Source organism: Taudactylus pleione, unplaced genomic scaffold, assembly GCF_031769625.1.
Source record: "Taudactylus pleione unplaced genomic scaffold, aTauple2 ptg000130l, whole genome shotgun sequence".
NCBI classification, from domain to species: domain Eukaryota; kingdom Metazoa; phylum Chordata; class Amphibia; order Anura; family Myobatrachidae; genus Taudactylus; species Taudactylus pleione.
The window spans coordinates 5658791-5672836 of NW_028284532.1; the positions used below are offsets into that span (position 1 = coordinate 5658791).

General features: G+C 46.0%; 1 protein-coding gene across 1 annotated transcript in view; it reads right to left on the reverse strand.

Annotated features, from left to right (window-relative positions):
• Positions 1-807: 807 nt before the first annotated feature.
• Positions 808-14046, reverse strand: part of PRIM1 (DNA primase subunit 1) — a 38457-nt gene continuing 25218 nt past the window's right edge. Inside the window, exons 11-13 of the mRNA XM_088473161.1 lie at positions 12581-12675; positions 2541-2639; positions 808-1213 (exon numbers count right to left, since the gene is read on the reverse strand). Coding sequence (XP_088329287.1) covers positions 1194-1213; positions 2541-2639; positions 12581-12675 — 214 coding nt within the window. The 3' untranslated portion in view covers positions 808-1193. The remainder of the gene's footprint in view (positions 1214-2540; positions 2640-12580; positions 12676-14046) is intronic.

Here is a 14046-nt window from a genome sequence, read left to right on the forward strand (position 1 = left end):
CCTATGGCAAGGCTATCGCAGTAAGGGAGCAGGGGAGGAGCTGATGGGGTGAGCCTACCTCCCCCTAGCTAACAATCTAACCAATTCCTCTATTCCTGTGGTCCAGCGGTCTAGCGCCTGGCCGACCGCTGTCAGCACTGCCTGTGGTCTTCCACACCGGTGGTGACAGCCACTTACCTTCTGAGCGCTGTCCATGCAGCTGCTGGGTGGGGGGTCCTGCTTTGCTGACCGATCAGCAGTAATCGGCAGCACAGCAGAAACTGGGGGAGAGGGTACAGGCAGAGGGACCGGGAGGTCCCTCTGAGAGCAGCAGTTGCGGGAAGATTCTCATGTTTATCGGACTGGTCGAAATTCTGTGACTAGAGCGGATAAAAGAACTACCTGGTGTGGTCAGAAAATTACGACCATGCCAGGCATGTGGTTAAATTAAATTTGGTTATTTATTTGGCCGGATTATTTGTGTTCTTATTTGCGTACCTTTTTGAAGTCTACTTATTTGATCTACTATCATCTGTCTTAAGGCATTTTTCCTTTTTTGTATATATATTTTTTTCATTAATTGTAAGCGATTTAAATACATTTCTATATTATTTCAACATGGCTACAGCAATAATTATTTTTAATCAATTATATTTTAAATAGTTTTGTCAGTAAGTATGAAGTCAGCGCTGTTCGTGTTCCTTTTCTTGCAATTTCATCTTTGCCCTTTATATATTAAAAACAAAATAAAACTACCTATGAAGGTTTATTTTCTTGTTTTTTAAACTGATAATATTCCCTTTTGCAGTCTAATGACTTCTAGAAATACATATTTATTTGTAATCAAGTCTGACACATTAAAGGGTATATTCCATTCTTCTGTAAAGACAAGTAATTCTACAGGATTTGTCAAAATATTTGCTGACTTTACAAAAGTCGCCATACAAAAATACTACTACATTATAATACAAAATTTATTTTATAAAGACATAACTTAAAAAGGTTTTTAATACATTTTTTTACACAGGCTGAAATTAAACAAATAAGAAACTCCTTCTGAAATTGCACCCAAGTGTCCTACAGACGCTCAAGTAGCCCAAGGTCAGTGACCTTTGAAGATACATGAATAGTTGGAGCAGATAGAGGTTACGTCAGCACATTGTGTTCTTATGTCAGTGTAGTTGGTGACAAGTAACTGATGACTTCAAAGATCTCTAAAACTCTTTCTTTAGATCTAGAAGGAAAAAGAAAATTAGTTGGACGTTATATTCCCAATTTTGAAACAATGTAACATTAAAATAAAGTATAACCTCAATTTTATATGGATTCCATGTAGCAGCCATGTTTCATATTCCTATCACCACTGCAGCATTACCCCCCCAGATTCCAAGTGGTAATACAGTCACCCTCCCAGTGGTAATAGATACTCCAGTGACATGTCACACCCTCAGTGTCCATAGGTACCTATTGGAGAATTCTATCCTCCCTGGGGGCAATAGATGCCTCCGGTGTAACCCCTACCCTCATGCAGTGGAGTGGGTGTCAGAGTTCACTGATCAACAAGAGGAAATCACTTCTACACATAAGCACAACAGATTTCCTGTTGAAAACAGAGAGAGCACGGCTGGATGAGACTGAAGGTGCCCACACACATACCGACTTGCTCCCAATCAGCCGATGTACACGATTTCCCCTGAACCCTCCCTAGGCAGTCGTGGTCACGATTTGGAGTTAAAAATGTCCAATCTGACTTAAGATCTGTCTTGCAGCCAGTGCATTGTATCACAGATTGGCTAATCTGCCCTACAGCACGGCAGATCTGAAGATGCGAGGTACGACGAGCAGGAACGCGCATCGGCATCGTGATCAAGAGTAGAAACTCTTGATTTGGCCATTTTTTACATGATCCGTCGTCACGATTTGGCGAAATCGGCCAAATTGGATGAAAAGTCGGTATGTGCGTGGGCACCTTTAGGGCCTGATTCAGAGTTGGGTATAGAGAGAGAGATAGCACTTAACTGTGAACCTGGACAAACCATGTTGCAATGCAAGAGGTGTAAATACATATTTTTTTTTTTTTTGCATGTAGTGTAAATACTGGCTGCTTTTACATGTAGCCCACAAATACTGCACAGCTTTATTATTACTCTACAATTTAGATGTCAGTTTGGACACCTCCCTCCCAAATCTAAATCTTTCTGCACATTTTAAATCTGCCCCACCTGCAGTGCAGCATGGTTTCACCAAGATGATCAGTTGAGAGAGAGAGATCTCTCTCTATTCCCAACTTTGAATCAGGCCCTGAGTGCGTGACAGCCCATCTGTTGACAAATCGTACCTCGAGTGACCATGCCACTTAAGTGGTTACATTTTCGGTGGATTAATAATTTAAAGTAACTTGTGCAGCTAAAGTATTAAGACAACTTTTTAGGGGAAAAAAAAAAAAAATCAGACATATTACAAATAGCATGCCTAGTGTATGTACTGTATATATGCAGTACAGGTATAGCACAACTTACAGTAAGTCTACCCTTTAAAATAATTACTCTATTTCAACTCACCACTTTTCAAAAGCAGTTTTCCTTTTCGTGACTGGTCTAATTTATCAAGAAACTGTTCAAATACCTTCACATAAGGAGCTAAACTGGTTCTTCTGTAATCTGCAAACAAATGACAAAGAAATAGTCAAGAATAGCATTATACACTGTAAAATGACTCAATAGCTGCTGCAGTAATTATTCTCCCTTCTTATTAGCATTGGAATTTTTTTTAATCTTGCAACTTTTATCTGAAGTATTTTGTTAAAATCTAATTAAACTCTTTCATTTGACAAGCAAAAAATAAATTCTTATAGTGGACAAGTGCAGGGCGTTTTTAGACAATAGCGCTCATTTACCAGTACAACTTTAACGTTTTTTAAAAAGAAAAAAAAAATATTTATCACTTACAATTGATAAATAGATATCTATTAAAAACAATGCTCCAAGTCTTCCCAATATTCTATAGGACAATGTGGTAGTAAAATGAGTGGGTAGGAGATCTGTAACAGCTGGGAACCCACATGGAGTGAGGGCCCAGCTGTTCCTGCCTTTCCTTTTTAGGATCTGACACTCCTTTAGGATGTAAAACAGCACTGCACTGACATTACGACCCCATCTACGGAGCCAAGAGACAGAACTAACTAGTGCAAATGGCTCAATTAGCAAGACATGCATTTGGACAAGAGTACAGCTTCCTATACCACTACTTTAGAGTGGCTGAACCCCTATACCACTACTTTAGAGTGGCTGAACCCCAGCTATCCTCAGCACACTCCAGCCCCATGAGCAGAGGGATCAAAACATTTCAGCTTACAGATATCTAAGCACTGCCCAAATGGTAAAGAACTAGCTAAAATAGATCAGGATCAGTTTCAAACAATTAAACATTTGAGATTAAAAATGGGAGTCATTTTGTATGGTAAGATTCCTACAAAGTTAAGTTTATCCTCAGACAGATCTATTAATTTATGAGGCAGATATTGGGTTACTATGCTTTGCCCAGCTTCTCTGATTTTACGTACATGTAGATTTTATGCCAAAATGTATTAGCAACATTATTTCCTGGATACATTTTCCTTTCCTAGATTACCCTAGAAGCCATGAAAGACGTGGGACTTCCACAAGAACTTTACATCTGTGGACCCCTGTGGAGTTGTCTCCTGTCAGGTCGCTCTGTCTTCTGAGCCATGTACACAGCCACCGGAAACTTGTAAGTGGCAATGCCAACACCTCAGCTATAACATCTAGATCAGATGAATCAGGGCAAATGGTAGACTGATCTTTTGTACACAATTCATATCTGGGTGATAGAGAGGAGGCATTCCGATTTAAACTTTTTTCATTTAGGATTACCGTATATACTCGAGCATAAGTCAACCCGAATAAGCGCCGAGGTACCTAATTTTACCACAAAAAACTGGGAAAACTTATTGACTCGAGTATAAGCCTAGGTTGGGAAATGCAGCAGCTGGTAGTGCCCCCAGTAGTAATTCCTCCTGGTAGTGCCCCCAGTAGAAATCCCCGCTGGTAGTGCCCCCAGTAGTAATATCCCCCCCTGGTAGTGCCCCCAGTTGTAATATCCCCCCCTGGTAGTGCCCCCAATAGTAACCAACCCCCCCCTGGTAGTGCCCCAAGTAGTAATATCCCCCCCCTGGTAGTGCCCCCAGTAGTAATATCCCCCCCCTGGTAGTGTCCCCAGTAGTAACACCCCCCCCCCTGGTAGTGCCCCCTAGTGGTAATATCTCCCACTGGTAGTGCCCCCAGTGGTAATATCTCCCACTGGTAGTGCCCCCAGTGGTAATATCTCCCCCTGGTAATGCCCCCAGTAGTAATCCCCCCCTGGTACTGCACCCAGTAGTAGCCCCCCCAGTAGAGATGTAATAAAATAGAAAAAACAAACACCTACCTGAAACCCCGCTCCTGGTCCCGACGCTGCTACCGGCTCATCCGGGCCGCTTTGCATTATGGGAGAGACGTCGTCATGACGTCTCTCCCATTACCCACTGCGGGAGTCGGAAGATGGCTCCCGCAGTGGGAGCAGCAGCAGCCGATGAGAGTCTGTGTCCCCTTAGTACATTTAAAAAAAATGTATCACATGCCTGGGTGTAGTAATAATAACACACACAAAAAAAAAAAAAAGAAGATGCACAAAATCCTTGTGTGTGGAGTTTGCATGTTCTCCCGGAATACAAGAGAGATAAAGAATAAGGAAAAAAAAATGGGATTTTGGTACCTACCGGTAAATCCTTTTCTCTGATTCCACAGGGGACACTGGAGGTGCTTACGCTGGGGTATAGAGGCGTGGATAGCTGGAGCCGGCACTTTAAATAATTTAGAAGTGTGAAGCTCCTCCCCCTCTATGCCCCACCAGCTCTCTCTTTAGAAAATGAAGGCCGAGAGGAGATGGAGAACAAGCGGAGTAAAAAAGGGAGAGAAGAACACACAATAACTGAATCATACAACATACGGAACAAGCCGAACAGGCAGGCTAAGAGCGCAGAGGTGGGCGCCCAGTGTTCCCTGTGGAATCAGAGAAAAGGTACCAAAATCCCATTTCTCTTTCATCCACTAGGGGACACTGGAGGTGCTTACGCTGGGAACGTCCCAAAGTTTTCCCCACGGGCGGGAGCACTCTGCAGCGCCTGCAGGCGGCCAAAACGGGATGCCGACATAGCAAACGTATCAAATTTGTAAAATCTGACAAACGTGTGAACTGAAGACCAAGTGGCCGCACGGCACAACTGTGACATGGAGGCTCCTCTACCGGCCGCCCATGACGCACCCACAGAACGTGTGGGATGAGCTGAAATAGACGAATGAGGCCAACGGTCGGCACTAACATAAGCCTGATGAATAGTCATCCGGATCCAACGTGCTTGGATGCTGGCCAACCCATGCGAACAGCATCATAGAGGAGAAAAAGCGACTCGGACTACGGAGGGACGCTGTGCTGGCAACATAGATCCGGAGAGCCCTAACCACATCCAAGGTAGAAGGACCACCAGAGTCCTCCGCCAACGACGGTACCACAATAGGCTGATTAATATGAAAAGCCGACACTACCGTGGGAAGGAAGGTGGCTACCGTCCAGAGTTCTGCCCTATCGGCATGAAACACAAGGTAAGGTGGCTTATAGGACAGAGCACCCAATTCCGAAACCCTACGAGCTGAAGCGAGAGCCAAGAGGAGGACCGTCTTCCAAGACAGGTACTTAAGATCAACCTTCTCCAAAGGTTCAAACATGGGCGACTGAAGAAACAGAAGCACCAAGTTAAGGTCCCAGGGAGCTATTGGAGGTACAAAAGGAGGCTGCACGCGCAAGACCCCTTGAAGAAACGTCCACCTCAGGAATGAGGGCCAATTTCCTTTGAAAGAAAATGGAGAGGGCAGAAACCTGCACCATTAAGGTTCCCAGACGAAGGCCAGAATCCAGACCGGTCTGAAGGAAAAGCAAAAAACCGGGACAAAATAAAAGTCAGAGATGGAAGAGCCTGACTGGAACACCGTGAGATATAAGCACGCCAGATGCGATGATAATGCGCAGCTGAAACTGGCTTCCTGGTGTGTAGCATGGTGGGAATAACCGTGTCTGGGATGCCTTTGCGTCTTAGGATATCGGTTTCAAGAGCCACCCCGTTAAACGCAGCTGCGCTTTGTGGTGTATGAAAAGGCCCTGCTGTAGAAGATCCAGGCGCAGAGGAAGGGGCCACTGATCGTCCAACAACTTCTCCGAGGCCAGTTTGGAGCCACGAGAATTACAGAGGCTCTCTCTTGTTTTATCCTTTCTAAAAGACGAGGAAGAAGCGGAATCGGAGGAAAAATGTAAACGAAGTCGTAGATCCACGGACTTGTCAGAGCATCTACTGCTTCCGCCTGCGGATCTCGACTTGACATGTATAATGGGAGCTGATGATTCAATCGTGACGCCATGAGGTCCACCTGAGGACATCCCCATTGACGTATCAGCGCGTTGAACACGTCTGAATGAAGCTGCCATTCTGACTGGTTCTCGGCCCACCAGAGGATCTGAGTTACTTCTCGCATAGCCATGCGACTCCGAGTCCCTCCTTGGCGGTTGATGTAAGTGACAGCCGTCGCATTGTCGGACTGAACTCTTACCGGACGAGTCTTTAAAAACTCTGTTGCCTCTATCAGAGCATTGTAAATCGCTCTGAGTTCCAATACATTTATGGGCCACTTCTGTTCTAGAGGGGACCATCGACCCTGAAAGTAATAAACGAGGACTACTGCTCCCCATCCTCGAAGGCTGGCATCCGTTGTTACGATGATCCATTCCCACACTCCAAATCTTCTGCCTGCTAACAGATTGTTGGATTGTGTCCACCAATGAAGGGCTACTCTGGTAACCGGGCTCAGACGGATCTGTCGATGTAGAAGCAGATGAGACCCTGACTCCTGTGTTAGCAGGTCCAGCTGAAATACCCTGGAGTGGAACCGGCCAATCTGTAGCGCTTCGCACGCAGCTACCATCTTCCCCAAGAGATGCAGACAAAGAAGCATTGACACCTTCTTTGGTCTGAGGACCAGTTGAACCAATAACCGGATATCCCTGGCCTTGTCTGTTGGAAGAAAAATCCTCTGTGATTTCGTATCCAATATCATGCCCAGAAACAGAAGTTTCTGGGACAGACTGAGATTCGACTTCTTGAAGATGATTATCCAACAGTGTTGGATTAGAGTGTAATATGTCAGTAAGGCATGAGCTGATAGAAGAGACACAGATGGAGCCTTGAGTAACAGGTCGTCCAAATAAGGGATTATGGGCCTCATTCAGACCCACTCGCGAGCGGCTGTCCGCTCGCAAGTGGGTCGATGTTCTGCACTGAGCATGCGCACAACGGAGGGAGCTCCGTCGTGCGCATGCACCAGACGCAACGAGCGAAGGACTTTCCTTCGCTCGTTGTGTCTGATCAAAGGGGGCGTGCTGTCGATGTTGATTAACAGCACGCCCCCTTTGGTGGGCGTGCCTCCCTGACGGGGGCGTTTCTAAGGGAACGCCTACCGTCAGAAGCCAGCCCACTGACATCACTAGTGATGTCAGTGGGAGTAATATTGGCTCTGATAGAGCCAAAATCACTCCGGGCCTTGCGGTTGAAAACCTCAACCGCAGGCTCCGGCTCGCAGTTTCGATGGTCGCGATGGTCACGACCATCGCGGCCATCAAACTGCACGCTCGTATAGGCTGTGGGTGGTGACCCACAGCTATACGAGCGTCCAGGAGGACGCTCCTTAGTTATGGAAGACGGAACTCATTCAGAGCGTGCGCTCTGCTCAAAGCGTACGGCTCTGAATGAGGGCCTATGTTCACTCCCGATGACCGAAGGAGAGCGATCATGACTGACATGAGTTTGGTAAATATGCGGGGAGCCGAGGACAACCCGAACAGCAATGCCCGAAACTGATAATGATCTTTCAATATGGCAAAACGCAGAAAGGTCTGGTGTGGTTCCCAGATGGGAACATGGAGATAGGCATCCTTGAAATCCAGGGATAATAGGAACTCCCCTGGTTCCAAGCTCTTTATGACTGACTGCAGAGACTCCATTTTGAAACGATACATCTTCAGATAGAGGTTCAAGGACTTGAGGTTTAAGATGGGCCCTGACCGAGCCATCCGGCTTGGGTACTACAAACAGACTTGAGTAAAATCCCATACGTCTTTGATGTTCCGGAACCGGAACTAGCACAGACTATACCACTAGAGACTGGATAGCCTCCTGTAGAACCCTGGTCTTGTCTACAGGTGTTGGCAGACTTGTAGTGAAGAACCGAGGTGGAGGGGGAGCTTCGAAGTCTATTCGGAACCCCAGGGAATTAGTCTGCGGATCCACGGGTCTGTAGAGGTCTGGTGGTTCCAAACTTGTTGAAAGTTCTGCAGACGGGCTCCCACTGCAGAAGGTACCAGGTGGGACGGAAGACCGTCATGCCACCTGTTTTTTTTTTCTTTTTTCGCTGGTTTAGGCTCTGGTCTACGTGCAACCCTGTGTGGACGACCTCTACCCCTGCCGTCTAGTTTGCGTGGGAGCACCTCTGGCTCTACCACGAAAGGAATGAAACGAAGGTCCATTGTAAGATCTTCTGGGGGTCGGAGCAGTTGACGGGAGGAAGGAAGACTTACCCCCCGTGGACTGGAATATCCATTTGGCTAATTCTGGGCCAAAGAGCATATCGCCAGTGAATGGTAAACCCTCCACCGCACGCTTAGATTCTGCATCCGCATGCCAAGCGCGCAACCAGAGGGCTCTGCGCCCCGAAATAGCAGAAGCGGATATGCGAGCACTAATCTGACTGATATCTTTTGAAGCTCGCCCAAGTAAACTGCAGACTCACATATGTGTTCTGCAAGTAGACGTAACTCTGCTCTAGAGGTACCAGAGTCCAAACCGGTAATCAACTGGTCAGCCCAGCAAAAAACACCGCCTTGTTAACCCAAGCAGTAACAAGGGTGGGTCTAAGTTGAGCACCTGCAGTATAAATAGATCTTAGCGTAGTCTCCAACTTACGATCCGAATGATCTTTTAGTACTGTAGCCCCCCGGTACTGGGAGTGCTGTTTTCGTAGAGCGACGGGAGACGGACGCATCTACTGGAGGAGGCGTTTCCCACTTGTCCATCATGGATGATGGAAAAGAGTAGCTAGATGGAAAAGGGTAGCTAGATGGAAACCGGCGCAGAATTTGGAACCATTTATCCGGTTGTTTCCAGGCCACTGAGAGCTGCTGTTTAAGTTGCAGTGAGAACAGAAAAACCACCGAGCTCTTTGTTCATGAAATAATTCACACTCCTGGGATGCAGGAATTACATCCTCAGGTAAATTCAGTGTTTTTCTAACCGCCAAAATTAGAGATTCCACCCCGGGAGAAGTGGACTCCAACTCCTGAGAAGTACCGTCCTGTAACGTGTCCTCCCATTCTCCTCTTCAGTATCCTCCGTAGTGAGGAATTCTTCATCCGACTCCTCTGACTGGAGAACAGTCGTCAGAGTACGCTTTTGTTGGAGGGTGCAGATGCCGCTGTACCCATAAGCTGTACCAGGGTGTCTAAAGACTTGGTTAAATCAGCCACCTAGAGAGGCTGAGACATACGTGCCTCAGCTAACTCTGACGTTAAGTCCGTCATTACTCCTACCATGTCAACGGCCCATGGAGGAGCAGGTGTGGCCGTAATAGCCATAGGTGGATCTATTGCTATATAAGCATCACATAACGTGGATCCAGCGGCATGCGGCCTGGATAGTTTGTTGTTACACTTAGAACAGACAAACATCTTTTGAGCCGCTTTTGTTGTGTTTGACATAGATACACACAGTCACCCAGAGGTACACCAGAAGTGAATTAGAAATAAAACAGAAGGCTGGTTGGGTACTCCCTCCCACAGATTAGATTCCCTGCACTTACACCCCAGTGTCTTGCCAGGGATGTAGTCAGGAGAATCAGCCTTCTGCATGTGCTGCACCCTACCTATAATGGAGAGATGCAGGCAACAGTGGGTTAAACAAACAGCAGCCACGCGTAAATGGGACAGGGAGCCCGCGCTGTTAAGCTCCGCCCCCTTCCTCAAGCCCACAGGGGCTCTAATATGGCTGCCACACTAATTAATCACCTCCCCCTGCAAGCCCCTCTGTGCTCAGCAGCGAGGAGAGGGGAGATGCAATTCAATGAGCAGCGCTGTAGCAGGAGCCTATAGCCGCTCAGCAGTGGGAAGAGGGGAGAAGCGCTATTATCAGCGCCATAGCGCTCTCTCCATCCCGCACTGGCCGCGGGGCAGGAGACGGGGGACGCGCAGGTGATTTACTCACTGCGCTCCCTGGACGGCTTCCCTCCGAACAGTACTTCCTTCTTGAGGGGGAGTCACCTGACCGGCAGCCGCTTCTGAAGACTGCCCGGCTTTGTAGAATTGCTGTGTGTGTGGCGGTAAGGAGCCGTCAGTGCTTTTAGTATAAGCACTGTGCACTCCTTCCTGCCTTCTATTAAGGACAGGGCGCCAGGTACCCGGACCCCACCTTTAGAGAGGTGGTGAAGGGTACCTAATATAGTGTAAAAAAAGATGTTAGAAAATAATAAAACGAAATAAATAAAATAAATGTGTTGCTGGAGCACAGCAGGTTGTGACCAGCTCCGTAGGCACATTTTCCAAACTGAGGGCTGGTAGGGCATAGAGGGGGAGGAGCTTCACACTTCTAAATTATTTAAAGTGCCGGCTCCAGCTATCCACGCCTCTATACCCCAGCGTAAGCACCTCCAGTGTCCCCTAGTGGATGAAAGAGAAAACATGTATTCAACCGATACAGGCAAGTGCTAAGCAAGCATTATAACTAATTAAATGGGAGCAAATATCATCAGAACCAAATGACCTTAAACTTGAACAGTATACTACGGATGGCGGGTGTTTCCTCTGGGTGCTCCAGTTTCCTCCCACACTCCAAAAACATACTGGTAGGTTAATTGGCTTCTGACAATCACCCCTAGTGTGTATGTGTGTGTGTCTACATGATAGGGAATATGGAGTCTAAGCTCCACTGGGGCAGGGACTGATGTGAAAGTGTGCAATAAGAACTGTGTAATGATAAAGCCCATTTGATATCGGACTGGGCATATTAATGATATTGGTAACCGTATGTGATATGATCTACTGTATTAATGTTTACATTGTATCAGCTTTAATCAAATGATTTGTATGTTCAGCTATAGCAAACTCCTAGCAGAACAGAATGTTTACTTGTATGCAAAACCTAAATAAGTTTGGCCAATAGATTGCCATTTCCAGTAGAGCAGGACCCAAATTGTCCTGTGTGCAGTGTATTGTGTAAGTTGTTTAATTAGCACTAGAAGGAGAAGAATGGGAAATAGGAATTCACAATTGTAGGTTGTCTGAATCTAAGCCCGTCTCCTCAGTATGCCAGATCAGGTCTTATTTCATGCTACCCACCATGCTGTATCATCTCCACTTGCCGGACAGGAACTCTTATGAGAACAGGGATCGGCCATCATACCGGGTACCAGGGAGGTAATTAAATCTCAGACTTGTTGCCTCTCCTATGTGCTATGAAGTTCAGAATCCATTTCTGTGATATAAAATGCGTGACAGAATGGGTATATTAACCCAGCAAACTGGGCAGCAAGTGGTTTATTCTTTTAAGGGAGTCTAAAGGCTGAGATGATCCAAATTCTTCCAGCAGAGACCTTACTCCGGCATTGTTCAATTCTGAAGGCGAAATCTGAACTTTGTTTTACCCTTTATTTTCTTTGAAATTGACAGTAATCTGCATGCGCTTTCAATAATCATAATATTTGTAACTAGTTTTTGTACCTATAAGCTTTAAAGTATTCTTGTAATGACAACTTAATTTCTAGTTCTGATATTCTGTGTTCTTAGACCTGCGGCCTTGTGAGGCATGCGTTACCAGTACAGCGTACAGTATATATTGTGAGCAGGACCTAAGGGCCGCTGTGGGAGGTGTTTTCTTCCTACATTAATTTCTAGGTGGCGGCAGAAAGGTATATTTTATTGTTAAGGTGATTTGCAAAACACCAACATCATGACCATCCGACTTCTGAGTGCGGGCCAGATCGTGAGAAATGGTTAATAAATATCTAATATAAACTAGTGTCTATGGGGCAGATTCAATTAGCCGCAGAATTTACCCCGCTACTAATTGCTGCACTGGACCTATTCAATTAGCAGGGATTCCTCACACAGAAGTTCCGAGACCCTGTGGGCAAGTCCCCGCAGTCAGACTGTATCCCGCACCTCATGTAGGTGCGAGGTAAAATCCATGTTAAAACATCCAAATCGGTCTCGCGCGCGAGGAAAACACATTGATTCTGCAGTTTACGTGGAATCAGTGTTTCCGTGGGCGAGTCCCGATTTTACGGCGCGGGAAAAAGGCTATTTAATTGAATAGCTTTTCCCCGCGCCGCGGGAATTTAGACCGGCAATTACTCGTGGGATAAATCCGGCGGCTAATTGAATCTGCCCCTATCTGTCCAGAAGACTTGTTTGCATTTTTAATGCAAATTTCAACATACAATATAAAAATTACCTTTTGTTCTGCGTTTTATTTCAGGTTCATCATCATTGGGGCTCCCAAGATCATCATCTTGTGTGTTCACATTATCTAACTCGCTACAAATCAAGCTAGAGTGAACAAAGATACAGATTTGTTGGAAATAAGCTTATCAATCCATTGCTTCAATGACAACAAGTGAAATAGTTAACTTAGGGATCTACTGTAGCAATACCCTGCAGACAGTGACCTCGTTTCCATGAGGAATAAAGGTGGCAGAGTACAACATAGACCAACTGTCCAGATCAGCACTGGGGGAGTCTATGGGAAAGTTTGTTTCTAATCTCTAATAAAGCTACGGCCCTTATTCCCTGTTCTGTCGATTGGTGATCAAATATGTTGATCTGTGGACATCAATGATCAGTGATTAGTCGATGGAACGGGGAAAAACGGCATGTTAAAAATCCCAGATTTGCTGCTCCAGATAACTTTTGGTCTGGATCTGTGAATCGAGGATTTCCAAAATGTTGAATTTCCCCAATGTCGGCAGAACAGGGAATTGGGACAATACATCGCAAATGAATGAACCCCGTAAGAAGGGAAAGTTTGCTGCATTACACATTTGTTAAAAATGTAATGTGAAACTGTCCTAAAATAGACAGAGAAGGATTTTAGACTTGCATACTAATACTTAATTGCTAAACACTAAGGGCCTGATTCAGAGCCGGACGCAATTAGCGCTCGCTCGTCCTGAAAATAGGGGTGGATATTCAAATGAACCGTTCGCTGTTTGCGGTCTGTTCACGCCTCTAGGTCTGAACGAGCGAACAAAACTTGCGGTCATTTTTTTTGGAAACTACGCCCCCTGGCCGCTCGCATCCTACGTCATGTCCGCTATTTATTAGATTAATCGAGTACATCGACCAGGGTATGAACTGCTCGCTATTCTTGTGGTTGGTTTTTGCTACCACAATTTTGCGAGCAGTTCTGGCTATTAAATAACCCAGTGACGTGGTCAAAGACGCTGCTGTATTAATTATGCACACCCATAAAACGCCCGTTTTGACCTTTAAGCACGCCTGCGTTCTGATCTCCACTCCCCGTTTTCAAGCACCTTCCCCTGTTACCACCCACATAAGCCTCATTCTGTCACTCAAATTATCAGGCATTCGCTATTTTGCGAGCACATGAATTTCGGCCGCACTGACTGGTTCGCGCATGCGTATAACGATCCGTACGCATGCGCAGTTGGGCAAACATCGCTCGGAGCGAACGAGCTGCCGCTTACGAGTGGCTCTGAATCAGGCTCTAAGTTGCTTCTCAGTTCTCTGCAAGTGATTAAAATAAACATGTTTTTCATTTCCGATAAACACTTTTCTACTTCAGGCTCCTTAGGGTCCACAGGTGACCTTGGGGTATAGGTGGATGACGTAGGCATCGGGCACCAAGCAGTTAAATTCTTTCTCCCAGGATGCACTGGTCTCCCTCCACACCCCGCCTCC